General features: G+C 32.5%; 1 protein-coding gene across 6 annotated transcripts; it reads left to right on the top strand.

The window, feature by feature from the left end:
• Positions 1-3,343: 3,343 nt before the first annotated feature.
• Positions 3,344-25,686, top strand: LOC128188972 (ankyrin repeat domain-containing protein 27-like). Of its 6 annotated transcripts, none has more exons than XM_052860324.1 (26): positions 3,344-3,396; positions 4,224-4,365; positions 5,648-5,764; positions 6,050-6,106; positions 6,863-6,956; positions 7,243-7,326; positions 7,633-7,727; positions 7,976-8,035; positions 8,249-8,305; positions 8,609-8,882; positions 9,476-9,554; positions 10,326-10,391; positions 10,893-10,980; positions 11,354-11,413; positions 12,002-12,191; positions 12,412-12,551; positions 12,921-13,013; positions 13,638-13,746; positions 13,873-14,033; positions 14,517-14,699; positions 14,797-14,922; positions 15,536-15,730; positions 16,588-16,707; positions 22,411-22,569; positions 24,760-24,853; positions 24,954-25,686. In XM_052860324.1, the coding sequence occupies exons 2-26, from the start codon at positions 4,264-4,266 to the stop codon at positions 25,508-25,510; spliced, it is 3,360 nt and encodes a 1,119-aa protein (XP_052716284.1). In that variant the 5' UTR covers positions 3,344-3,396; positions 4,224-4,263; the 3' UTR covers positions 25,511-25,686. The 6 variants fall into 6 exon arrangements, with proteins under 6 accessions (XP_052716284.1, XP_052716283.1, XP_052716282.1 ...); XM_052860323.1 differs by having other exon boundaries at positions 3,349-3,416; XM_052860322.1 differs by having other exon boundaries at positions 3,358-3,489.
• The last annotated feature ends 947 nt before the right edge of the window (positions 25,687-26,633 follow it).

A 26,633-nucleotide genomic window follows, 5' to 3' on the forward strand; every position in this document is an offset into this window, starting at 1 on the left:
TCATGCAGCAAAGTACACTTTTCTATTTGAACACCACGACACTGACTGCTAATTAAATCTGAAATATATTGAGAAAAGGGCCACAGAGCAAATTTTTAACAATATCACAATTGATAGTCTTGTTCATAATTATTACAGAGTACTTGGTAAATGTACTCACATTTCAAATTTGTCCGATTTTCTTGATCCATTTTGATTTCATGATGTTATATCGACTCCCTGCATCATCCAGACTCTGCTGATGAACATGTCTCATTCTGAAATTCTTTTCTACCTGTGGCTCTATTCAGTTTTTTAATCCGTTGGGTTGGCCCAGAGTTTGGGCGAAACCAGGGATGTTAGCAACTGGTACCACAATTCAAAATTGTTCCAGAATGAGAGTCTTGTTCATGCAGCAAAGTACACTTTTCCATTTGAACACCACCACACTGACTGCTAACTTTAATCTGAAATCAACTGAACAAACAGAAAAACAAATCTTTAACAATGTCACAGTAACAACCTATGTTGACTATCAATTATATCTAAAAAAAAAATTAGTAAAGGTACTCACATTTTAACTTTGTCAGATTGTGTTGACCCATTTTGTTGTCTTGGTGGTATATCAACTCCCTTGCCTAAACTAGACTCTCCTGATGAACAAGGCTCATTCTGGAATTCTTTCCTAACATGTGGCTCAAATCAGTGTTATAATCCGTTGGGTTGGCCAATAGTTTGGGCAAAACCAGGGATTTTAACAACTGGTACCACAATTCAATAAGCTTTCAGAATGAGAGTCTTGTTCATGCAGCAAAGTACACTTTTCTATTTGAACACCACGACACTGACTGCTAATTAAATCTGAAATATATTGAAAAAAGGGCCACAGAGCAAATCTTTAACAATATCACAATTGATAGTCTTGTTCATAATTATTCCAGAGTACTTGGTAAATGTACTCACATTTCAAATTTGTCCGATTTTCCTGATCCATTTTGATATCATGATGTTATATCAACTCCCTGCATCATCCAGACTCTGCTGATGAACATGTCTCATTCTGAAATTCTTTTCTACCTGTGGCTCTATTCAGTTTTTTAATCCGTTGGGTTGGCCCAGAGTTGGGGCAAAACCAGGGATGTTAGCAACTGGTACCACAATTCAAAATTGTTCCAGAATGAGAGTCTTGTTCATGCAGCAAAGTACACTTTTCCATTTGAACACCACCACACTGACTGCTAACTTTAATCTGAAATCAACTGAACAAACAGAAAAACAAATCTTTAACAATGTCACAGTAACAACCTATGTTGACTATCAATTATATCTATAAAAAAAACTTAGTAAAGGTACTCACATTTTAACTTTGTCAGATTGTGTTGACCCATTTTGTTGTCTTGGTGGTATATCAACTCCCTTGCCTAAACTAGACTCTCCTGATGAACAAGGCTCATTCTGGAATACTTTCCTAACATGTGGCTCAAATCATCTTTTTTAATCCGTTGGGTTGGCCAATAGTTTGGGCAAAACCAGGGATGTCAGCAACTGGTATCACAATTCAAAATTGTTCCAGAATGAGAGTCTTGTTCATGCAGCAAAGTACACTTTTCTATTTGAACACCACGACACTGACTGCTAACTTTAATCTGCAATAAACTGTACAAACAGAAAAACAAATCTTTCACAAAGTCACAGCTACTAACTTTGTCGTCTATTTATTATATCTAAAAGAACTTAGTAAAGGTACTCATATTTTAATTTTGTCAAATTACTTGATCCATTTTGTTGTCATGGTGGTATATCAATTCGCTGCCTCATCTAGACTCTCCTGATGAACAAGGCTCATTCTGGAATTCTTTCCTAACATGTGGCTCAAATCAGTTTTTTAATCCGCTGGGTTGGCCCAGAGTTTGGGCAAAACCAGGGATATTAACAACTGGTACCACAATTCAATAAGCTTTCAGAATGAGAGTCTTTTTCATGCAGGAAAATACATTTTTCAAGTTGAACACCACGACACTGACTGCTAAATTAAATCTGAAATAAATTGAACAAAGGCCCACAGAGCAAATCTTTAACAATATCAAATTGATAGTCTTGTTCATAATTATTCCAAAGTACTTGGTAAATGTACTTACATTTCAAATTTGTCCGATTTTCTTGATCCATTTTGATATCATGATGTTATACCAACTCCCTGCACCATCCAGACTCTGCTGATGAACATGTCTCATTCTGAAATTCTTTTCTACCTGTGGCTCTATTCAGTTTTTTAATCCGTTGGGTTGACCCAGAGTTTGGGCGAAACCAGGGATGTTAGCAACTGGTACCACAATTCAAAATTGTTCCAGAATGAGAGTCTTGTTCATGCAGCAAAGTACACTTTTCCATTTGAACACCACCATACTGACTGCTAACTTTAATCTGCAATCAACTGAACAAACGGTAAAACAAATCTTCAACAAACTCACAGCTACTGACTTTGTCGTCTATCAATTATATCTAAAAGAACTATGTTAATGTAAAAACATTTTAATTTTGTCAAATTACTTGATCCATTGTGTTGTCATGGTGCTATATCAACTCCCTCTCTCATCCAGACTATCCTGATGAACAAGTCTCATTCTGGAATTTTTTCCTAACATGTGGCTCAAATCAGTTTTTTAATCCGTTGGGTTGGCCCAGAGTTTGGGCAAAACCGAGGATATTAACAACTGGTACCACAATTCAATAAGGTTTCAGAATGGGATATTAACAACTGGTACCACAATTCAATAAGGTTTCAGAATGAGAGTCTTGTTCATGCAGGAATATACATTTTTCTTGTTGAACACCACGACAAAGACTGCTAAATTAAATCTGAAATAAATTGAACAAAGGCCCACAGAACATGCATGTTTAGGTTGAATAAAATTCCTTTGATATTAACATAATTTATCTTGCCGATGTAGGGGCTAAATTATTTACGAAGAATTCGCGCAAAGTTCTGATCTAAAGACTAAAAAAATTCAAAAATATATCAGTTAATCGTCTATAATAACCTGTCATCATGTTATGCTAACATACCATTAAGAAGAAATTCTATTGGCGTTCATTCTTTCAAGACACTCAGCATCTGAAGCTTTCGCGGCCATTAACTCGGGTGAAATACCCATGGCAACGTCGTCTTCCTTGGTTATATGCTGTACCGGAAATCTATAAATTTTTAATAAAATTGTGAAAAAGTAAGATCGAGTACAAGAATAAAGATAAAAAACAACGAATAATAAATTGATGCACTAAATTTATTTTTAATCGAAAATATATATTCCTGCATGGCTTGACATAAAACGCGAGGTAACTCTTGTTTACTTCAGCTCTTCAGCTTATCGAAGGTATAAACAGTGTAAGAAGGAAAACAAACACAGGAGGGAATGGGTAGGAAAGGTTAAAATCGGGTATATTCTCAATGTTCTTAAATTAAAATAATAGATTCACGAGAGAGTTGCCAACCATACTGTTGTTTGAAAGGTAGTTTTCTTATAAGGGATGTGATTTTGTTAGAGATAAATACATTAAGTAAGTGTCGGTAAGTAAAAATCAACGTTAATGTAATGCATGTCGATGATTTTTCTGTCAGACATACATGTATACACGTTTTATCAATGTGAATCAGACAGAGCTTATGAAAATCATAGACAGTTTTAAACAATGTAATGAAAGCAAGAAGAACTCCATGGCAAAATTTGACCTTGCAATATAAATATGCATAAGTCTACATCCTGTCTTATGATCATCATGGTGATGATCTTTATTTGCAATGTAGAAATTAACATGAACAGGTGATGAACACAATGGATTATGAAAATTCCTAAATTTGATATGAGTATTGACAATGCATGCACAATGAAGAACTGTATTTTTTTTAAATTTACATAAAGTAACGAACTTTGAAATTGAGTCTTTATTAAATGACTGTAGAATTTAAATTATCTCAAAAATGTATTTTGCAGAAGAGAAGCCTTAAACATGTTGAAAAAGTTTCAAATTAACCGACTAACTTAAAATTGAACCACCTACTTGAGTGAATGACTGTAGAATTACATTTATTGAATGAGTAGACAACACATTGTATCCTTCTTGAACTAATTTTCCTTAATTTTATAGTACTTGGTAAGATTGTGGTTTTTTTTTTTTATGCATGCATTAAAAATAGATGTACATGAATGCAAAGGCAAGGGGTGCACTTTACTTGTATTTTCCAGGAATATGAGTTGATGAATCCCACACAATGGACTCAGTATAATGGAAAAATATGATGAAGATGTCTATGAAAATCCCTTTTTTACAGCTCTACAAAATGACTACAGCCAACTATACGATGAAGCGACATCATTAAGATGCACAGTACGTCATAATATTTTGTCTTTGCTATTTTTAGAAATTCAACGACTAAATCTTGTGTCTGTTTTACAAGGTAATTAATGCAGTCATTTTTTCTTCAGTGGCACATGCATATAGAATAAGTGATATACCGATTCCTTGAAATTCTTTTTAATAATTAATTAATGAATTAATAGGTTATTGTTATCTATAAAAAGAATGAAAGTTAGATTTATCTAACAATAATGAAAGAGTCAATAAGGCCCAAGAATCATAACACTCTCAAATCAGAATTTGGACACAAAGTTTTATTATTACAGATACAGTGATACAAAATTCAAAATGCAATTTATTAATGATTGGCTCTCCATATGTTGTTGCTATTTATACACTAGCTATGCCATACAGTACCGATCAGACCCAACCTAACACCATGCAGAGTAGACCCCAATCAAACTCCTGGTTTACTCTCAGGGTTTACTTTGGGTCCACTTTGGGTTTTTTGGGGGTTTACTCGGGGTTTGCTTTGGGGGTCCACTATACCCACTGAAGTGTTAATCAAACATGTCTTTTATCTTACTGTCTTACTGTCTGAAATTTCTGCCAATTGTATTTTCCAAACACTCGTGTAATGTCTGCTTTCAGGGGTATACTTTTGATCTGGGTCTACTCTCTGTGTCAACTCTGAGTTTACTCTGGGACTACTCAAGTAAGCTTGCAGTAAACCCAGAGTAAAACCCGAAAGTAAACCCAGGTTTTAGTTGGGGTTTACTTTCTGTTAGGATGGGTCTGATCGGTACTGTAAATATTCAATGAGTGAATGACTTATACTTGAAGATACTAATTTGAGGGGTTTTTTTTGTCAATGTATAAAAATAGTGTTTTTAAAACCATGTTTTAATTAATAAATGCTGACTGTAGAGTACTGCATGCTAAGTTTCCTGAAAATTTATGTCTGGGTATTTATATTCAAAATTTAATACATTTACATGTACTAACATATAATTGACAATAATTTTTTTTTTTAGAAATACAAAATAATATTTTTATCAGTTATTTGTATTCAATTCAATTGAAATGGTTACATGTACATCATGTATTTTTCTATACTTTTCTATACTTTATATTGAAAATTCAATTCAATCACCGTAAGACTATAAATTCTCTCATGCCCTGAATCCATATATTTCTTTGTTTTTTGTATGTCATAAAACTTACATCACATATATGACATGGTATCAATTTACATGTACATGTATGTGTATAGAATTGAAATCTCACAATATTATCTTTCAATATTTAACAGCTGTGTATTCCGCAGTATTCTGTGGCAGAAAAAAATAGAATAACTGAAGATGATCTAAAAGATCATATTTTGACCTGTGAAGGAGATGGAAGTGGGTTAAAAACATGGTCTGGCAAGGTATGCATTTGATAAAAATATGAATTTGAATCTCTCCCTCTCTGTCTTTCTCTCTTTCTCTCTCTCATCATTTGTGGTATCAATAGGCTTTACTCTAATGCAGAAAAAAATAAATAAATCAAAATGCGAAGTACGTTTTACCAGTATTCTAGCGCAAGCTTGCTGATACTTGTTTTTTTTTTTTTAAACATGTATACATTTCTTATGGGTATGGTTGTAAATTATTTTGCCATATTTTAAATTTGTTTTAAACTTTTTCTAACAGTTTGAAATCTTGGTTTATAGGCTGTCAAAATTGAGGACAACTGTGTAGTGGTGGTATTGGATAAAAAAGAAACAAAGGTGAATGAATACAAGTACTGTAGATGGATCTAGCTTTTATTTATTTACAATTAAAATTTTTGGACAAGAGGAACATATTTCAATTTTTGCAAAAACAACTAGGGGAATATTGTTCACAATTTGTCTCAGAGAGTGATTGGGAGACACATGTACATGTATATTTAGGTTCATACTATGATATATCATTTATAGTGTGTACCAAAGTCTATATTTATCAAATCTTGGGGGTTTTTTTAATGCATTTTTAAAAGGTATTATTTGAAGTACCTGTAGATAATTATTTCTATGTTGTATTACTCTCAAGAATAAGAAAAAAAGAAAAGAATCAATTTACTAATGAATAACTTTTTATGCATGCATATGAGATTGTCACTTACTTAATCTTCATTTGAAGTGCTGGTACATGTAGTAATAAATTGACTATTGTAGAAATGAAGTTTTAATTCTTTGGTAGAAAATTTTGTAAATAGTATATACATGTATTGATTAATGCACACTCAGCAGTACCAGGTGTAAAATAGTACATTTAAAGTACATATATCATGTACATATTTTCCTCTAATGATACATTCGACAAAATAGATGAGAAAAAAATTAGATATTTTTTTCTCACATTGAAAGGTTCAGCATTAATAGAAAATTTTTAGTACAGTAGTCTTTTAAATTGTTTCTTGGGATAGTGGGGTTCACTCACTTTGAATTTATAAGAATCTAGAGCACATTTATGTATATTTATTTATTTTTTCCTTCTAAAAGGTCAGAATATTATTTGAAGAGGCGTTCTACAACAACAATGATGAAAGCTATCAAGTTTTCTGCATAGAGTACTTTTTAAACAAGCCAGCACCTGGTGAGTAAACAACAAGATAGTCTCTTGTTTGTTTGTAAAAGGATGTCATTTAGCATGTTACGATGTATAATAATCTTCATAAGATTTTGATAAAAAGATCTTCAAAGAACAGAATGATGTATACAAACCCCAAAGTAGCTAGGGGTTTTATTTTTCTTCGAATTTTCACTAGAAACAGTTGACTTATTGTTTATATAAAACAAACCATTTCTGTATAGTTGAGCTATTCACATCCTGCCTTTGAAATAGACCTCAAAATACTGTTATTTTTTTTTTTGATGAGCAGAAAGTCACAAAAAAGAAGAAGTGACACAGGAAACAATTCCTAGATCTTTTGAAGAATGGAAAGCTCTCCTTTTCAATCACCATGGTAAGAAAATTACAAAGGATAGATCAATCACTGAATGTGAACAGCTTTTTTCTTTGGGTGTTTTTTTTTTGCCAATTTGTGCAGTATGTACCATGTAATAAAAGAAAATGCACCAAATTTGGAATAAAAAAGCACAAAGTTTTGCAACACAAAACCAATAGTATGCTATGTTAAAAAACATGGATTACATGTTCTTTAAATGTTTTTAATGTGTTTTTTTTTGGGGGGGGGGGGGGGGGGGGGCCGGGGGGGGGGGTTTAGTGGGTAATGAAATTCCACAACAAACTGTCCTTTTGATTTTTACAGGTGGGAAAAGACTTCAAGAGACACTTGACAAACAGCTGGAACCATTTTCCAAGCAATACAAAAATCTGGCCACCGAAAAATTCATCGTGATTGTGGTAAATGATTTACATAATTTTTTAGAATTTGATGTAATTTTGGTGAAAATTAATGTTAATATATATATATAAAAGTATATAATACTGATTACATGGCATACATTTATATTTGTTCACTTCTCAGACAATTTGCATGTTCCTTAAATGATAAAATATGTGATGGGTAAGAAATAACATGTATTTTGAAGTAGTTGTGAATTATTTATAAATTGTGTGTGTCATATGTCACCTTTTCTTGTTGGCTTAAGGAAGTAGCAAGTACACAGTTCACTAAAGCAATGCAGACAGTTTTGAAGGATTCCTCAGTTGTAAGAAAACTTAAATTATTTTTTATTGGATCAGTTGAATGCAAATAAATTGATCTCACATATCATTCAAAAAACTTAATTCTATTGTTAGCCAATTGATAAAAATATTAAATTCCCACATTCGTTTTTAATTCTTTATTTAACTCTGAGCTGTCCGGTGTATTATTTGTTTAACATGTATTCAAAAGATTTTGTATTTTCTTTTGTTTTTAGAGAAGACGAGTGCACGAGAGCAGAAAGGAGATGGACATCTTGAAATCAGCGGTAGAGGTAAGCTAAATCCAATGTCGTTTTAAAATTCAAGTAAACAGAAGTCAAAGTTATAACTTATAATTCCTATTTTTATCATTATTTCTACATGCAAATGATGCAATACAAATGCAGTTATGTTAAACACAGTTGAAAGAAATTCATTTTACAGCAAGGTTGGTTGCATTCCCTTAATTGTAAAGTAATTTTAAAATTAAATTTAAAATGAATCAAATTCACTCATTCTTGAGGCTTAAAGCTGCTACATGTATAACTGCATTTTATTACTGATCGAAGACTTTCATTGTTTTATTGTATTTATAGATGTACATGATGGTTTCCATTCACCGTGGACTCTTTCAAGCCGTTCAAACAAATCTAGCAGCGGAGGATGCTGAGGTGAATAAGTCTATGCGGACTCTGTCTGACATCAAACTGGACGAGCTGGGAATCCGACAGGAATTCATGTACAATATCAAACAGGCCAAAAAGGAGTTACAAACTCTCAACAAGTATGGGTCACCACTGGGACGGCTTCTGTGTCTCAAGAGAGTTGTGTCTCACCTCAGTACCCCAATCAAAAATACAAACAAAAAAGGTGACTGTGGGTTTTTTTAATTATTATTTTTTCCAATAGCAAGCAAGTTTGAGCAAGTTTTTTAATGATTGAATATTGGTTGATGTGTTCATTGATTATTCAGTATCAGCTGTCTTATGTTTAGATACATGTATGTACTGATGCCAGGAAGAATGTTTTGCTTAATATCTAGTTGCTTTTCAAAGCGTAATTTTACTGTAAATATACACATTTTGTTTTATTATACTTTCATGTTAAATACTGAAATCTGATTGGATAAGACGCAGTTGATAATCCGTTCTATTACCCTCAGCGTTAGCAACACACTTGGCAACGGGTAACACAACGAATTGTTACATGCATAGAATTCAAGTTATTCCGTAAAGTTTTCTTCAGAATTAAGACATTCAGTATAATAAAACAAATAGTGCGTGTTTGGGAGGGTAAGAGCTGAAATTGACACCCCTCTAAAACCATTGTCAACCTCCGCTTCGCGTCGGTTGACAATGGCTTTCTCGGGGTGTCAATTTCAACTGTTACCCTCCCAAACAGGCACTATTTATATATTGTACATGAATGTATTTGTCTATCAATCATTTTGATATCCATTTCAGATCAATCATTGATGTTGACGACCGATGAATTCCTTCCTATTATGATATACCTTATAATCAAATCAGAAATCCCAAACTGGTAAGTTTATTAACTTAATTATCTTCTGTATTTCACAGTATCAAAGGTTATTTTCCTTCTGCAAGCTTCAGCCAGGGGTCAGCCAGTAAACAGTAAATATCAGTATGTTGTCTCTAAAACAGTCTCAACTTTCCAAGGTACTGTCTGATAAAAGAAAACTTAGTATACATTTATTTATTTATGTATGTTCATCATGATTCCTATGCTGCCCTTTACTACACGTATCACGGCAACATATATCTACAGAACTATTCAAAGTGTGAAAAATTTACATGTACCAGGCCATTACAGGAAAGTTCCCATTGGTATATACATGTAGTGAAGGATACATAAAGGGAGACAATTTCATGAATGCGAAAGTCATGTACATGTACGGGTAGATGTATTTTTATTCCCCTAAAATAAAAAAAAGTTTTAGGGTAAGAGAAAATATGAGAGTCTTGTTTGTTAATTAGTACATGTACAGTGTATGCAAAAACTTAGTCCAATAGGACATTCATGGAAAACATGGGTGGCTCATTTCAAAAAGTTCTTAGTTGTTAGGAGGTACATATTCTATTACATGTACCCTGTTCATGCAGATGTGATTTTCATACCTGTGCTTTTAAGTTTTAAAATCTTCATGGATACATGGATGACCTTAACGCAAAGGGCACTTTAAAGGATTAGAAAGTGTTAGTCATTTTTGAACACTGCTAGTTTGAATGGCAAACTTGTATGATTGTATGATTTCATTTAAATAATTTAATTTGTTAATGACTTTATCTGCAGGATGGCAAATCTACGATATATGAAGGAATTTCACTTCTCTAAAGCATACAATTTTGATGAATTCATGTAAGTACACAAAATTGAAAGTGCTACGCTAAACATCTGTATTAGATTTTTTTTAGGAGATGCACGTATTATTATGATTTTTCTTTAATAGATACACTGTGACATTATTTCTACATAGATAGAAAGTACTGTATACAGGAAAATATTCAGCACAGTTTTTGCCCCTTTCGCCCTCATTGCCAGCAGGCGAATTTAAGACTGGGTAAATTTCAATGTCTCAAATTATCTCTCTTTAAACATAACTTGTCTGGGCAAATTTAAGACGGGGCAAACCTTTTTGCAAGTGAAGAAGGGCAAAAATTACACGGCGCGAAAATAACCCTGTATACAGTATTGATTACAAATAATCAACAGAAAATTTTGATCTTTAATAAACTTGTGTTGTTGTGTTGTTGATGCATCAATTTGGGAATCAGCTGGGTCAAATGTAATATGTAAACAGAAATATCTACTTTCAAATTGGTACAATGTAATTTTCATTGATTGATCAATTTGTCATAGGTTTTATTTGACAACTGTCGAGGCAGCAATTGAGCATATTAGAAGTGGATCCTTGCAGAAAGAAGCCATTAAATCATATTCTCTCAAGGTACATTGTATTTACTGCACACTATAGCCAAAAAACAAGCTGACTCATTTTGTAATTAATTTCATTTGCCAGTATATAATATAATATATATCTAATGTACCCAAAGGGTAAATTGCACCTCAAATTATCAAGATTTATAAAGACTCTTGAGCAATAATCTTGAAGCAGAATTGGTATAATATCAATAAAATTGGCATCATGACCTTTCCATTTGTAATAAAATGCCACTGCCTAGAGTTTATTGGTAATTATCAATGGAAATAAATTACTGAATCTTGGGGTGTTTTTTTTTGTGAGACTTGGATTTACATTGAATGATGACATATAGAACAGAATTATGATGAATGGCGAAGTGGGGTTTGTGGTTTTGTAGAACAAGCAGGCGAGTCATCAGTCTTCAGGCGCAACTAAAAGTGTAGACAGATTCTTCAGTGTAAGTCGTATAATTATCATTTTGTAAACATTTTGAGGCCACCTGAGTCATCAGGTATTCAACCCTATTCTATTCTCATCATCCTTTGTTCTTCAGGTGAAGTCTGTATTTTATTATTGAAATTGAAGATTTTCCTCTTCTTAATGATTTCTTGTATATTAATTATTATGTTTTGATCACATTGGATTGGATGCCTTGATATTATTGGTCAAAGTAATGCTGGTATTCATCTTCTAATCTTCTAAAGAGTAACCCTTTTCATTGTTTAAACAAAATTAATACACAATTCTTAAACTTAATGAGATATTTACATGTAAATCTAAAAGAAAATTTGGGTAAACTTTTTAGGCTTATGTTGGGGGAGGGGGGGGGGGGGTAATTATCCTACACTACCTCTACAGTCATACTTGCATCCAAGAAAGGAAAGTCTAATTCCTTCACCCCCAGTAGTCCCATGGTTTGTCATTAGGCCATATTTTCAGACATTTTTGTCAGTTGTTCATTAAATTGTGACAAATCATTTGTGATATGTATTAAGTGACTTATAAATTCATTGAGCACGAATCTTAATCTGCGTCCTTTCCCCAGTATGTTGAAGGTGGGGACGAGGCTGCCGTGAGACTGATGCTGGGGAAACCGAACACTCCAGAGGAGAGCATCATCCTACAGATGTGTCACCCCCTGTGCTCCTGTAGCAAATGCCGTGCACTATTACGCCAAAATCCAACAGAGAAAACGCTAGTGACAGCATACACCAGAGATGAACATGGCTACACTGGTAAACTTCGATCACATAAGAAATTAAGGACCTTATTTAATTAACTTTATCTTAAATTTTTATGAATAATAATTATTATAGTAATGATATTGATTTATAAATAATGATAATACACATGTATATACATCAATAGAAATTGAATTTCATTGCTGTTGCAGTACATATTTCAAAAATAAGATTAAAACATAAGGTGTAGGTTTAATTATGAAACTATTTTCAGCTCTTCACATTGCTGCATTGCATGGCCAGGCCCACCTTGTGGACCTTTTGATTCAACATGGTGCAGTTGTGAATGCTAGTGATTATCTTGGATACACACCACTTCATCTGGCATGTCAAAAAGGCTACCAAAATATTGTTGTAAGTGAATTATTGAAAATATTATTCTGAAAAAAAATGAGTTGATAGTTACCAAAATGTTGTTTTTTCTTTGAATAGATATCCTGTATTGAAAGAGCAGAAATATGCACCATCAAAAATTAATGTTAAAAAATTGTATCAGTAGATTTGATTTCTAATAACTTTTTTTAAAGAAGTTCTGAAAAATTCTGTTAAATTTTTGTTAAATCTTTAAATTATTTTGAATTCAGAAAATCCATAATATTACCCAACAAGTAGTATTTATCAAAATACCGATACATGTATTGGTTTTGATGCAAATCTGTACCATACTTATCAAATTGAATTTGCAAGCCAGTTTACAAGAGAAAATATAAATGTCTTTTTCAGCTGTTGTTGATCCACTTTGATGCAGACTGTACGCAACCTGATAGTGTTGGAAATACACCTCTACATATGTGTGTGGACAGTGGCCATGAAGATGTGAGTTACTGCAAACCAACTTTCATTCGCAACGACTTTATTTGCGATCTACAGATGAAAAACTGGTTTGCGACGATTATTTTTCGTGACCACACATTAACCACACTTGTTTTGATATAGCACTCATACAGCAAAACCTAATTGCGGCGAGAAATATTCGTGACAAAGAGGCTCTCGCAAATCTTTCAAATATTTTATGCACGCGAATAAAAGTTGGTGTACAGTATTCTATTTCCTTCAGCATAGTTGAATAATATGGGCTCAGAACAATAGACTGACTGTATACTTCGCAGCAAGATCATAGATAAATTTGCACATGTATCTATCCATTTACATGTAACTAACCTTGGTGTATGAACAACTTTTGTCAATATAATTTTAAAACAATTGTATGGAGACAATAGTTTTTATGCGATGGGTTCAAAATGATTTGTGATCAGGACAGCAAACTAAATAAGAATTTATTAATACACTGTATTAAGTTTATGAACATACTATTTAATTATAACTATGTTGACTTGCAAAGCAGATTTTCACATTTGAAAACTGGGGGATTGAAGAGTGAAATGTCATGTTGATAATTTTGTTACTCAATGACATATACATTTACTTGTATTTTGATAGTGTGTGAAGGCTTTACTATTTGCCGATAAAGTCAGGACCTGTATTGATATGAATGCCCAGAATAACAGAGGGGATACGCCTCTCCACCTAGCCTCCAAATGGGGATACGGTGAGAAGTGATTCCATCTAAATCCTTTATATGTACCAAGCACTTCGTCATTGGTAACTGAAATATTCGGTGAAATATCATGTTTTGAATTTCAATAGCAATGTATTTTAATTTTTTTTTTTAAAGAATCCATCATTCAGACACTGCTGGATAACAATGCACGAATTGACATCAAGAACCGCAAGAAACAGACCCCTTGCAATGTGGCCCAGAATGCCCACATACAGAAGATGTTCAAGCAGTATGATTCCATGCCATCAGTCATGACAGGGAGACAAAAGTCTGAGGTCTGTTTTATATGAGTTACATCATTGAATTCATATTCCACAAATGTATACTGAAGTTTAATTTATTTTTATGGGCGTTAGTTTTCATGGATATTATGAAATGCTCAGTTCTGAGGATCTGTCAATTTGTGGACAGTCACTCTACCAAATCATATTGTTTTTATGGATTGTACTTTGTTAAACATTTGGTGATGTGGATCTGCTATACAAAGAAATCGATGAAAAACTGATGAAACCTCATTATATGAAAAAAAAATATATAATTTTACATGTATGTTTAAACAATTTTTTTCAATATAGTCATATAAAAATAATGATATATAATTACAGCATTTTAATACCTTAAGTACAATCAAAAGTGCATGCTCATATCAAAGCAGAAGTAATTAAGTAAAAATTGAGTGAAAATGATAATATTAGTCTAGTTTACACAGTGATGTTCTGTGCACAACATCATGTATATATGTTTGCTTCACTTGATAGTCTCTAAAAGACTATGAGGTTGTGAGTATACCAAAGCCTCGCAAAGACTCGGTGGAACCTGTCACTGCCTCTCCATCCTCACCCTCCAAACTCTTCACCCCTGTAGTGGCCTCCCTGGACCAGGTCAGAAACCACAAAATCTCCTTACTCTTCAAAGCCATCGAGCAGGGAGACATTCCACTGGTATTTAACATTTATTTATTTCTTTATTAGAGATGTGTGTGGAATTTGCTATGGAACATATCATTTTGCTTTTCATGGACCTTTTTTATTTTACTAGGTGATGTTTCATATGAAATGGAACAACACTGGCCCAGAGAGTGGTCCTTCCTCCCCAGAGGCTGTGGGTGACCAGGAGCTGTGTCACCCCTTGTGTCAGTGCCCGAAGTGTTCATCCCTTCAGCAGGTCAGATTTCAAAAATATTACATTTATCACAACAGTCATCATACATGAACAGTATACCCTTAGAAAATGCATTTTAGGAGATGAGAGGTATAAAATAGAGAAAAATTACTAAATTATTACGGATATATTTTAAATACAATTGTAGATTGTTACGCATGCAGGTGGAGTCAAGAAATTCAAAATTATTGTGAAAAATGAAAAATAAGTAATTACATAAATTTCAAAAATATTGTCAGGAATATTAATCATAAATGCAGCATATGATTTTATACTTGCAAGTGTCAGGTTTTTTTCCTTAATTATTCATCTTTTGTTATTTGAGTTTGATTATACATGTACAATGTATTAATTAATTCATTTAATTCTTTCTTTGCTACATGACTGTACTGTTTTGAATGTAATAATAATCTCAGAAATTCTAATTATTGAATATAGGAGGGATGTTTACTTTCTTTCTGATTCAATTATTATATGATTTTAGTCAAATGAATTAAATTGATACACAATGATTTAAAATAATGTTGATAAAATAAATAAACACATTGTACTCTTATATTACGTAGTGAACCTTCCCAAGTCGGTTGTGAAGTGTGAATTAACCTTTTCATTTCAGGGTTCAGTTTCCTCTGAAAATTCTCTAAATGTAAATATTGCTGATGATAAACTATTCCGGCCACTCCATAAGGCTTGCCAGGCACAGAATCTGGATCTAGTCAAATTGTTCATCAACAAAGGTGCAGAAGTTAATGTTCATACAAAGAAAGGCATAACTCCACTTCATCTTGCTGCTATCAATCAGAATACTATGGTAAGGAAGCTGTTAAGGGTATTGATTACTAACAGAATGTTAATTTAAAGTAAAATGACCATTTGAAAAGAAAGATAACTTAACAAGGTAAAAATTATTATTATCTGAATATTACTTAAGTTAAAAAGGTACTTAGACACAATTTCACTTAAATTTTTCAAATTTTATTTTTCCATTTTCATTGTTTAAAATGATAAATATAGAAGTTTAATGCTATGTAAAAATTTGAAACTCAAATATCAAGTTATAAACAAGATAGAGAGTTTATAATTCTTTGTTTTGTAAACAAATCTCGAATATTGTCATTTTTTACATATGTATAGTATTGGTGTTAGTTTCAATCAAATGTATCTTTCTTTTGTTGATAATAGTATTTAGGAAGATATTGAATTAGTTTAAATTATTTTTTACATGTCATTTTGTCTAAGAAATGGTAATTCTCTACATTACATTTTTTGCAAACAACTATAAGACTAAAGCTTTGTTGACATTACAGTCAATTTTTACCTCTGTATCTCGCTTGTAACTTGACTTTAACATTCAATATTTTGGTCAATCATTTAAAATGCACCAGTAAACCATATTATACATAAAAAAAATAAAAATAATTTTTTTTTTTATCTCAAATGGTGTCTAAGTCCCTTAAACATTTGCAACGAATTGTGAGAATATGAAATCGCGAAGTCAATGCCAAATTATTTAATTTACCTACAGTACTTTATGAAATTTTCATGCTTTCAGGCACTTTCTGTCTGATATTTAAGGTAGATGTGGAAATTTTCAACGAGTGCGATCAGTAAAAATATTAAAATAAGCTTGTATACAAATTACTAGATTTTGTATCTTACAATTTGTAGATTGTTCTCCATCTCTTAAAACACGGTGCCAAGGTTAATGTCAGGGACAGTTATGGTGATACACCGCTTCATCTGAGTTGTTACAAAGGATGCAAGGACACTGTAGACTGTCTACTAATGGTAAAATATTAGTACTTTTCTGTCTCAAAGCATACATACACGTTTCTTTTTTTCCAAAGCTGTCACCCACAATTATTTGTTATACCTTTGAGCCATTTTTATTTATATTTTGCTGTTGTTTTTTCTTTTCTTTTTTTTTTCACTGTGTTTAAAAGTGCATGTTACAATGAAATAGTTGTGTGAAGTGCATTGTTAGGCCTTGGAAAAATGCGCGAAAAAAGCGTGGTTAATCAATTGCAATTTGCTAAAGATCAACAGTTGCAACTAAATAGGGGTATGAGTTACACTCTACAAAGCCTTCAAATTATCTGATACATTTAAGTCCTAAAAATGAATTGGACATCTTTGACAAATCAAATTTGACTGTAGGCTCTGTTAATTGACAAAGTTCATGCACATTTGATCCATTCAGATTTTTGCAATTGATACCTGCCACCTCCTACACAAAAGGTTTCTTTTTCCACTTTTAATGGAACTTTATTTTTAATGAAAATAGAAAATTTTCTTTGGAAATCCAAGCTAGAAGCTTTAATCTAAAGGGCATAGTCACAAATAAACTCATCTCTTGCTTTGGGGGTTATTTGAACGACAACGACATTTCTAGACGTTAATTGATTTCAGTTTTTTGTTTATTTTATTAGTTTGAATTATTCTTCAGGCATAAGCAAACACTTTGGACAAGTACTCGCAGACAATATCATTTTAATGCTCTAATCAAGTTTTAAAGGGGCAAAATTCTTAACATGGCTAAATTTTTTTCAGTTCAGTAAAATTAGAATTTCTGTACGCATACACGCTAGACACAGGGAGAAAAACCTAGATTACAAATACGCCGTTTTTAAGAAACGAATTCTCAAAAAGGAAATTAAGGTTAGCGGATGTCAATAGCAAAGTAAATTCAAGCAAATGTACATTTAAGCCTGTACGACTTCAAATAAACAAAAATATGGTAGAACACGTGTCATTTTAAACATCAGTTGTTGAGCTTATCTTATTTCCTGCGCTTCAGTCTGAAAGCTACATACTACATTATGATATTATAGTATATGTAACATGTATATCATTTCAGCATGTCTGAAAAATATGAATAGGTATCAAAGAGTGTTTACATTGGAAATAACAGTACATTTCTGTCTAAAATTCTCACCTTTTTCATTTGTTTCATAACTATACAAACAAAAAACACTTACAAGGTCAAGATCAAAGTTTAATTTAAGTCATCTGAAATCACGTGACCTGGGTTACAAAACCTTAACTTTGAAAAGTTCTTTCCTGTCATATGATTATAAAGGTTATTTATACTTACCAGTACTACGCAGTTTAGATATCAGATGCTAAGGATCAATGATCAGTTATAGTTCTAGACAAGGAAACTTAATTAATTGCCGTTTCTCTTGTATAGCCCTGCTTTTGATTTGAATTCTCAAAACGAACGAAGAATTAAGTTAACTATAGCATTCGGTAATGAGTGATAAGGATAAATAAAAAAAGATTTCGGTCACCATTTTATTTTTAGATAATCTAATCATTACAAAATGAAATGAACTATAACCTAGAATATTCACGAGAGAGAGAGAGAGAGAGAGAGAGAGAGAGAGAGAGAGAGAGAGAGAGTTGAAACTTTACTTAATTAAACAATGAAAATTTTTTTCTTTGTTAGTAGCGAACTTGTACAGAAAAATACATATTAGCCCGCTAAAACGCATTTAAAGCAAGTTAAGAGTCTTGGCTTTATGAATTCTGTCTGTACACAGATAAATGTTACAGTTAAGTATCTTTGACACCCCGTGACCTTTACGTTTTATTACAGTACGTCACAACTTGGCGATTATAACGCATTGTAAAATAGTTTATATCTCCAAGATTCGGTGTCTAACTCTGTGGCACAACGGGGGTAGCTTCGGTCTACCAACCCGCAGGTCCCGAGTTGCAAGGACATTTATTTTCATGAAAAGCGGTTAAATCTAAAAAGATGATTTTTCCCCCGAAATTAAAAAAAATTGTCATTTTTAAGTCGGACACATGCTAAAAGTCCATATCTTTAGGTAATTTAGAGGATTTGTCTTGTATGCAGAACTTTTCTGAGGTTTAAAAAGTTTTTAAAAGGCTGGACGAACACGTAGTTAGAACATCGTAAAAAACGTGATTTGTTGATGAAATCGTTCAATTCTATATCATTACCAATCATATCAAAATTTGAACTGTATTTGCTGGTATTTTAATTAATGAAACATTGTTTAAAGAAAATTTTGTTTTTCTTTCCGTTAACATCCCTCCAATACTAATAATGAGGACATAATTTTTTCATTGAAGAAAGCCTTTAAGAATTACTATTCACAGCATGCTGTGAAAGTCGTGCTTAAATATGTTTAAATACCAAGAAGTGTCTAAGTCAGATTCATTCATACAAAAAAAAAATCAAGTATAGCCTCTGTAACAAAGTTTAAAAAAGATACATTTACATTGTTCGAATACGCAGCTTCAGTCCCGTGTTCTGGCGAAAAGGATTGTACTGAGTAATTTTATAAATCTAATATAGCCTATCAAAAAGAAGCAGTATTACAGTTAATTTTAAAACATCTTCTTTGTTTGGTGACAGTTATGATGGCCGTCTGGACAATTATGTGGCTACTTACGTATGGACATTCGTTTAAGAAAGATAGATTAATTTTATCTATACGTACAGAGATTTTAGGTTAATGTATGAAACATAAGTAACCGTATTTATTTCATTTTTTATTTTTTTTTTTTTTTTGCCTACTCAGAATGATAATCATTCTTTTCCTAGAGGGTCTAAATATGAATTTCAAATTTCTCTTTTCTCTATATAAAAAGTTTTTTTTTACTTTTTTATAATTAAGTTGTCTTCTTTTTTGAAGACCAGAGTATATTTCTTTGTCTATAGCTTATCGATATAAGAAATATCTTGCAGATAATTAAGTAATTGTTACACTGTGAATGATTTCAGTTATTATTACTTTTTATCATACTCAAACTAGAGCATTATTGATACCCTGGAAAGAACATTCATAAAACAATTTACAGTGCGACCTGACTGTTATCTTTTCCCTTTTTGCATCTAATTTAGTTTAATCAAGAGGCCCATGGGGCCACATCGCTCACCTGAGCAACAATGACTTAAAATGGGCGTTCAAAAGATATTGTGCCATATGGCCCCTCGGTAGAATAACAAAAAACTAAGAATTGTAAAGTATTCGAATTTTACACTTTTTTTTGCATAGACGAAATCTTTGACATTGAACCTTTATGGAATACTATTTTTACCGAGAATAAGAAAATTCTACGCAAGATATAAAACTTAACATTTGGCAGGAGTACACTAACTTTCAATTCCCTATATTGTCATTCCCCCCTCCCCCACTTTATAAAGCGATCGAAATATATGAGAGCATATAGGTACATTTTCTTCCTCAACTACTTACTAGTTAATGTATTTTTTTTAAAATATATTATGATAGTTATTGTATTTTATTATAAAAATTCCTATAGATATGAAGAAGAAAAATGTACCTCAATGCGCCCAATTACTCAAATAAAAACATTCAAAAATTCAATTTGTCTTCCCCATTATAATTAAACGACCGTTGTTTACCTGGCGTAAACTCGTGTGACTTTTATAACCTTACTCACACTTGATGGGTGAATGCACTGGTATGAAAAATGTTGTCACGTGACATGTTAAAGAGCTTTAAAAATCAATGTATTGACAGGCACATTACTCTATTTTACAAAGAACCACCCATTATTTTCATCTTTATTCAAAAATAACAAATGGCTACAAACCAGGATTATTTTCCGCTGTTATATTTTCTTAAGAATAATGCCTTTATCCCCGTAACAAAAATGTGTCAGAACTATGGAAACTGTTTTGATGGTGTCGTTTTTATTTACTCGTGTCTGAAAAGCTATCAAAATTGATGTACATTTCATAATATTCATTATATAAAGAGGGGCCCAGAGAGTAGTTACAGCATATCATTCTTTAATTTTTTGTACAAGTATTTAACGTTAAGCGACACATATCTAATGATCAACCAAAATTTCAGCGTCAATCGTAGAACTATAAGCAGGATACAGAGCTCACAATTCTGCTAGGTTTGAATCATATTTTGTTCACATGAGTTTGTTACATTGAGCTTAAGATTTTGCATGTTCAAAGATTCCCTTCCCTTCTGTTGCACAACAACAACTACATCTTTGTCAGATAGACCCGATTATCATACGTCATGGCTGCTTTAAACAAAGAACCTCGTTTTAGAAGTATAAAACTAAGCATGAATTATTAAGTTTCTTCTTAAATAAGTCCACAAACCCGAAAAATGCCGACCTTGGTTTGCCTACCCATTTACCAACTTGGAAATCAACAATCGTCAATGAATTTCAAAATACGCATTATTGTCTATCATTATTTACAGCGAATACAGATATACCGTTCCTTAACATATCCTGAAAATTTCAATGACATTGGTTAATTATTATCCATGTAAAATGAAAAATCTCGATCTGTCCCGGCCTGGGTTTGCCTTCCCGTTTTACAAAGACTCCTTTGGAATATCGAACCCGATGCTATAAAGTGATTGAAACACGCCTTTCCTTTATTATTATTTTCGTAATAACTCAGATTTGAAACAGAATTAGCCCGTAATTTTTGCAATTTATATTTTCCTTTCCATAAGGATTATTTATGCTAAATTACGTTGAATTTGACTCAGTAGTTCTTGAGAAGAAGATTTTTAAAAATGCACCCCACCCCTTTTTCTACAGTTTTGAGGTTTTCTCCGCTTTGAATAAAGATCGTTCTTTCATTTCTGCAATTTATATTTGCCTCGCTGTGTGCCAAAGTTGGTTGAAATTGGCCAAGCGGTTTTAGAGAAGAAGTTCAAAATGTAAAAAGTTTAAAGACGGACAGACAGACGGACGACGGACAAAATGTGATCAGAATAGCTTACTTGAGCTTTCAGCTCAGGTGAGCTAAAAAAACATTGTAAAATAATATTCTTTGGTACAGCAACGTCAAGTTAGCAAATTACGAATGTTAGCCAATTATTGATATTTATCTTTAGATTTTTATTGAAGTCATTTGTAACTAGATGTCACCACTACGAATCAATGAACACCATTTTTTTTTATATTGAGCCGAACTTGAAGTCGATAGATCCTCTGATATCAAAAGACTATGCAGAACTGACCATCGCTTGATCATTAAATGATTTAATATCAACCAGCCTAAATATCTTTGATGTCCGTGCCATTTGGAATTAAAGAAGACGCTTGTTAAGTCGCTGGGAAGTTTAACAAAGTCAGCTGGCGGTCTCAGCCTTTTGTAGACTTCATCAGCGTAGCTTCAGTGCCTTGTAAATCGTTAGGATTCGGATCCTTTTGTTTAGGAATTCTTGAACAAAACAAGGAATTAAGAAGTTAACTATGGTTTTCGCTAATTAGTAATAACGAGGGAAAGAGATTTCGGTCACCCGATTTTTAACTAGCTCAATCAGGGAAACATGAAACATAACCTAGAAATTTTCGCTGAGAAATTGATGGGGAAGAGAGAGAGAGAGAGAGAGAGAGAGAGAGAGAGAGAGAGAGAGAGAGAGATGATCAATGAGAGAGAGAGAGATGATCAATGAGAGAGAGGAGAGAGAAAGGAAAAAAAAGTTAATTTGTATTTATTTGTATTTTCAGTACCAGGCAAAAGTAAACATATCAAACTCAATTGGCAACACTCCTCTACATATAGCTGTGAAAACGAGCTCCGAACCAGTAATAGTAAAGCTTTTGGCAGAGGGAGCCTATCCATTAGCCAAAAATAAAGAAGGTCATACTCCTTTTGATTATACAAAGGTAAGACGACTATTAAGAAATATACTTCAAAGAAAGCCATCGACCAGTATGATCTCTCGGACCCCCAGCCTGCTGGATGATACTGGTGTCTCGGGCTGATATGGAAAAGGAATGTATTATTATATTTATCATATGCTTAGTAAGAATAATAGCCAAGCACATCTTCTTTAACTAGAATTAGGAGCGGTTAAAATTAAATTAGTTTTTATATCGATTTTTCATAGCTAGTTTTATCACCGTAAAAAATCAAACATCATGTAAAACGAATATGGTAGGATTGAATAAAAAACTTAAGACGTTTGCTAAATATTCAATCGGAAAAAGTCAGAGGGGTCTTGCTAGGTTTGATACAGAATCTATCAGCCCTATGGATTCTTATCCGCTTGGAAAGCTGATACGTATATTGTTGGGCGATCTGTATTATATTACATGATTTATGTAATAAAGGTATTTAAATTGTGGAATGGTCTACAATGATCTTTGAATATTTTGAGTTATTTGGTGAATATAAACGATAAATGTTACAGCATGTAACCTAGATGTTTGCTTTTGTAGTATTAACTTGTGGGTTAGTGGTATATACCTTGATTTTATTCCGTTTTTTTAATTACCATTAATGACGAAAAAGCAGCAGTGACTGTGCTTTTGACTTACGACCAAATTAATGAAAGCTTATAAATCACAAAAAAGTCCTATTTCAATTCGATGGCATGTAAAATAAAGTTATAAAAACCAAGTTCTATATAAATGTTTTTTTCATCAAAGAGTATTCTATAATCAGGTTTAAAAAATGGTAACTACTTTGACCTTTGTAAAACATTAAAAAAGATCTCCACTTTGAATTTTTAAGGAAATATATTATCGTTATATAAAAGTTGGCATTATATTACTTTTAAAATTAACCCTTGTATCTCTCGATGGTGTATAAGAAATCAAATTTATGATCGAATTAATGATTAATGAACCTTTCGTTATCTGCTCTTTTCAATATGAAAATGTTCCGTTTCGAAACACATTTATTTTCAACCCGTATCGGACGACAACAATGGGAAAAGACTTCCTATGGAACTTTCATAATGGACAAATTTTGAAGTTTAATTGACGCCAGCTAATTAGAATATCTCCCGCTAACGGCTATATCCCCTGTCGGAAATACGGTTGATAGACAGTCGACAATACGTTAATATGCTTTAGACTTTCTTTGTTTCAGTACAAATGGAAAAAAGGTTAATGCATGAACAAAAAAAAATCTCTTTCGTTACTTGGAAAGGTATTTACATTAACGAGTATAAAATAACAGGGCCTCAACATCCGCTTGATTACTCATGTCAGAAGTGTTAGAGAATCATTTTGAAAATTGATCTAATAATGTTGTAGGAAATTTCATCTTAAACCAGTGTTCTGGCAATTTGTTTCTCTGACACGGGGAAAGTAGTCATTTCCTTTTCATATTCTACGTCAAACAGCTTTCTACGCTGTAAATTAATTTTAAGCAATCGATGTTTTTAGGGGGGGGGGTGAATCTTCTAGATAACTGGAATTTTTATATCTCTCTTACATTGTGGTAATACTCTAGCTGGATATCTTGCGTTGCATTTGTCACAATTAAGCAGAATCACAAGAGCCCTGTGGTCTGTTTTCGTCTGTGACAGCCGATAAAAAAATTGGATCAAATGCTCATTAGTTAAAAAATATTACCAATCTTTTCTTTGATATTGTACAGATGCACGTGTATTATTGAACAAATTCTAGACATAAAGCTAAACAAGTCAAATCTCAATTCAATCTCCTTTACTGAATTTAATATAATGTTATTTTTTAAGTCTTTGAATATGAGAATAAATTGAGAAGCTTATTATTGATGGACATAAAATAAATATTCTGTTTCCTAAATCATTTGTAAGTCAAAAATGGGTAAAAGAAAGCCTTATAAAATCCGGAGAAAAAACACAGCTAGACAGAAAACCTCCTCCAGATCTGCAGATGACTATATAATCATTTTTTCTGTTTTTATGACACATTTTTCATTTATATGCCCTGAAGAACAAGACTTAAAATTTGCATAAAATCTATTTTTACCTACCAGTATTTTTTTTTTCTAGGATGTTCTTTCTATTTACTTATCAGCACTCATTCATCAGACATGGAGACATTTTCTCTTTAATTATTGTTTTCCCCATAACTATTTAGGTCCCTCGAATACGAGATTTACTCAACACTCATATTACAAAGAAGGAACTTTCAGCAACCTCACCTAACATTGTAGCAGATAAGGAGATAAAAGGTTTGTGATTTATATACAGAATTACATCTGAGATGTATAAGAAAGAATATATGCCAGCCTCTGAAACGAAATACCACAATGCTTATGTTTAATTTTACAGCTTCCCCAACTACTCCTGATAGTATTCGAAACATATTTGCTTCTTTCGAGGGGAGAAGTCGGGAGAATTTACTGACTCTGACCTCGTCAATCAAATGTGTTGACCGAAGGGAGAGTTTAAAGAAAACACCGGAAGTCAATGACAGAAGTAACCCGGATCTCCGCTCAATCCGACATTCCTTGTCCATTCAAAATTTCGATTTAAGCGGACTTCGACATGTTGAGTTATTGGACAAAAGTGAACCCTTGTATATTTATAGATTAGCTATGAATATGGCTTCCGATGATTCAGAAACCACACGCGCTCAAGCTTTTGCCGAGAATTCTGATGCTGAGGATGATGTTTTTGAAAAAACAGAAAGTATTGAAAAAGATACCAAGAATCAGGATAGTGAACTTCAAGACGAGCATGTATCGTCCAAATCTCCTCTGATTATCCCAGACTCTAAAAAATCAGCGGATTCCGCAGTAGAAGAAAATAACGAAAGTCAAAGCGACAATATCATTACCAATCAAATTGTGAATAATAATGGTGATATTAACACAAACACTGAGTAATCATTCACCAAAGCATTTGCGAAGTATTATATTTGATTATATTTGATAAGAGTCTGGAATTGCTTCATAGATTTAACGTTACATAGTATTTATTTTGCACAGATACACAAGTGAAGTGTATTATTTATGAAATTTATATTTATTTACGTTTTGCAGAAATAAAAGTATTCATTTAACTGCATTTTTCCTGAAAAATATTCTATTTTTAAAATATTGAACAAGAAATTGGGGGGGGGGGATGGTCAAAGTTTATATATAAGTTACCTAGACATTAAAAAAAATTTCATATCTGTGTTTCTCATTGAAAAAAATCCAATAAAATATGCATTGGTGTCATCATTGTTCATGGGGGACCAATGTTCGTAGCTTTTGTAGGTTACCCTTGCCACCGAATTCACATTCCTACGAACCTATACGCAATACTTTGTTTAATAATTATTAAATCCCGATTACACTACCAACGAAATTACGTCTCCACGAACCAGAAAAATGTTAGCTATCCACGAACATTGACCCCCGCGAATAAATATGATTCTACAGTAATTCAGAAGCAAATTGCAAAATATTCCCTTTTTCTGGCGTCGTACATTGTCAATGATTGCATATAAGCGACAAAACTAGATTGAAATAAAATATGAATGTATAAGATTTAAAATAAAGAACGACTTACTCATAACAATTTTCAGTGTTGTTTAATGGAGCCAATATTTATGCTTGTTGTGCCAGTATATTGTCCTTTGTATTTTGTTTTTCGTTATTACTAGTTATCAAAAGGTATAGAAACAGTGAATTATGATATCCAAAATTGCATCATACATAAAATAAGTATTTGCTGAAACATTCGATTGACTTATATTTTTAGAGTTGCGATCGATAGTTCATTTTATTATTTAAAAAAAATCTAAAATGTTGGAAGAAAAGTGGATTACCTATTAAATATTTATGTATTTCTTTACGGAACTGAAAATTACTTGAAAATTAATGATAATGCAAACCAGTTGGTTTATGTTATGTAAGCAATTATGATCATCTCATTTTTAACCTGCATTTTTGCACATCGAACTATTAAAAACATTATGTGATAATCGTTTAATTGTGATGAAACAATTTACAATTTAAACAA

Source organism: Crassostrea angulata, chromosome 6, assembly GCF_025612915.1.
Source record: "Crassostrea angulata isolate pt1a10 chromosome 6, ASM2561291v2, whole genome shotgun sequence".
Lineage (NCBI taxonomy): Eukaryota > Metazoa > Mollusca > Bivalvia > Ostreida > Ostreidae > Magallana > Magallana angulata.

What these genes read in the sequence shown, in the direction of transcription:
- LOC128188972 (XM_052860324.1), top strand. Translation starts at nt 4,264, where the DNA reads ATGGAAAAATATGATGAAGATGTCTATGAAAATCCCTTTTTTACAGCT. An exon ending in TACAATTTTGATGAATTCAT is followed by an intron (nt 10,392 to 10,892) that starts GTAAGTACACAA and finishes AATTTGTCATAG; the next exon opens with GTTTTATTTGACAACTGTCG. An exon ending in TTAAATCATATTCTCTCAAG is followed by an intron (nt 10,981 to 11,353) that starts GTACATTGTATT and finishes GTGGTTTTGTAG; the next exon opens with AACAAGCAGGCGAGTCATCA.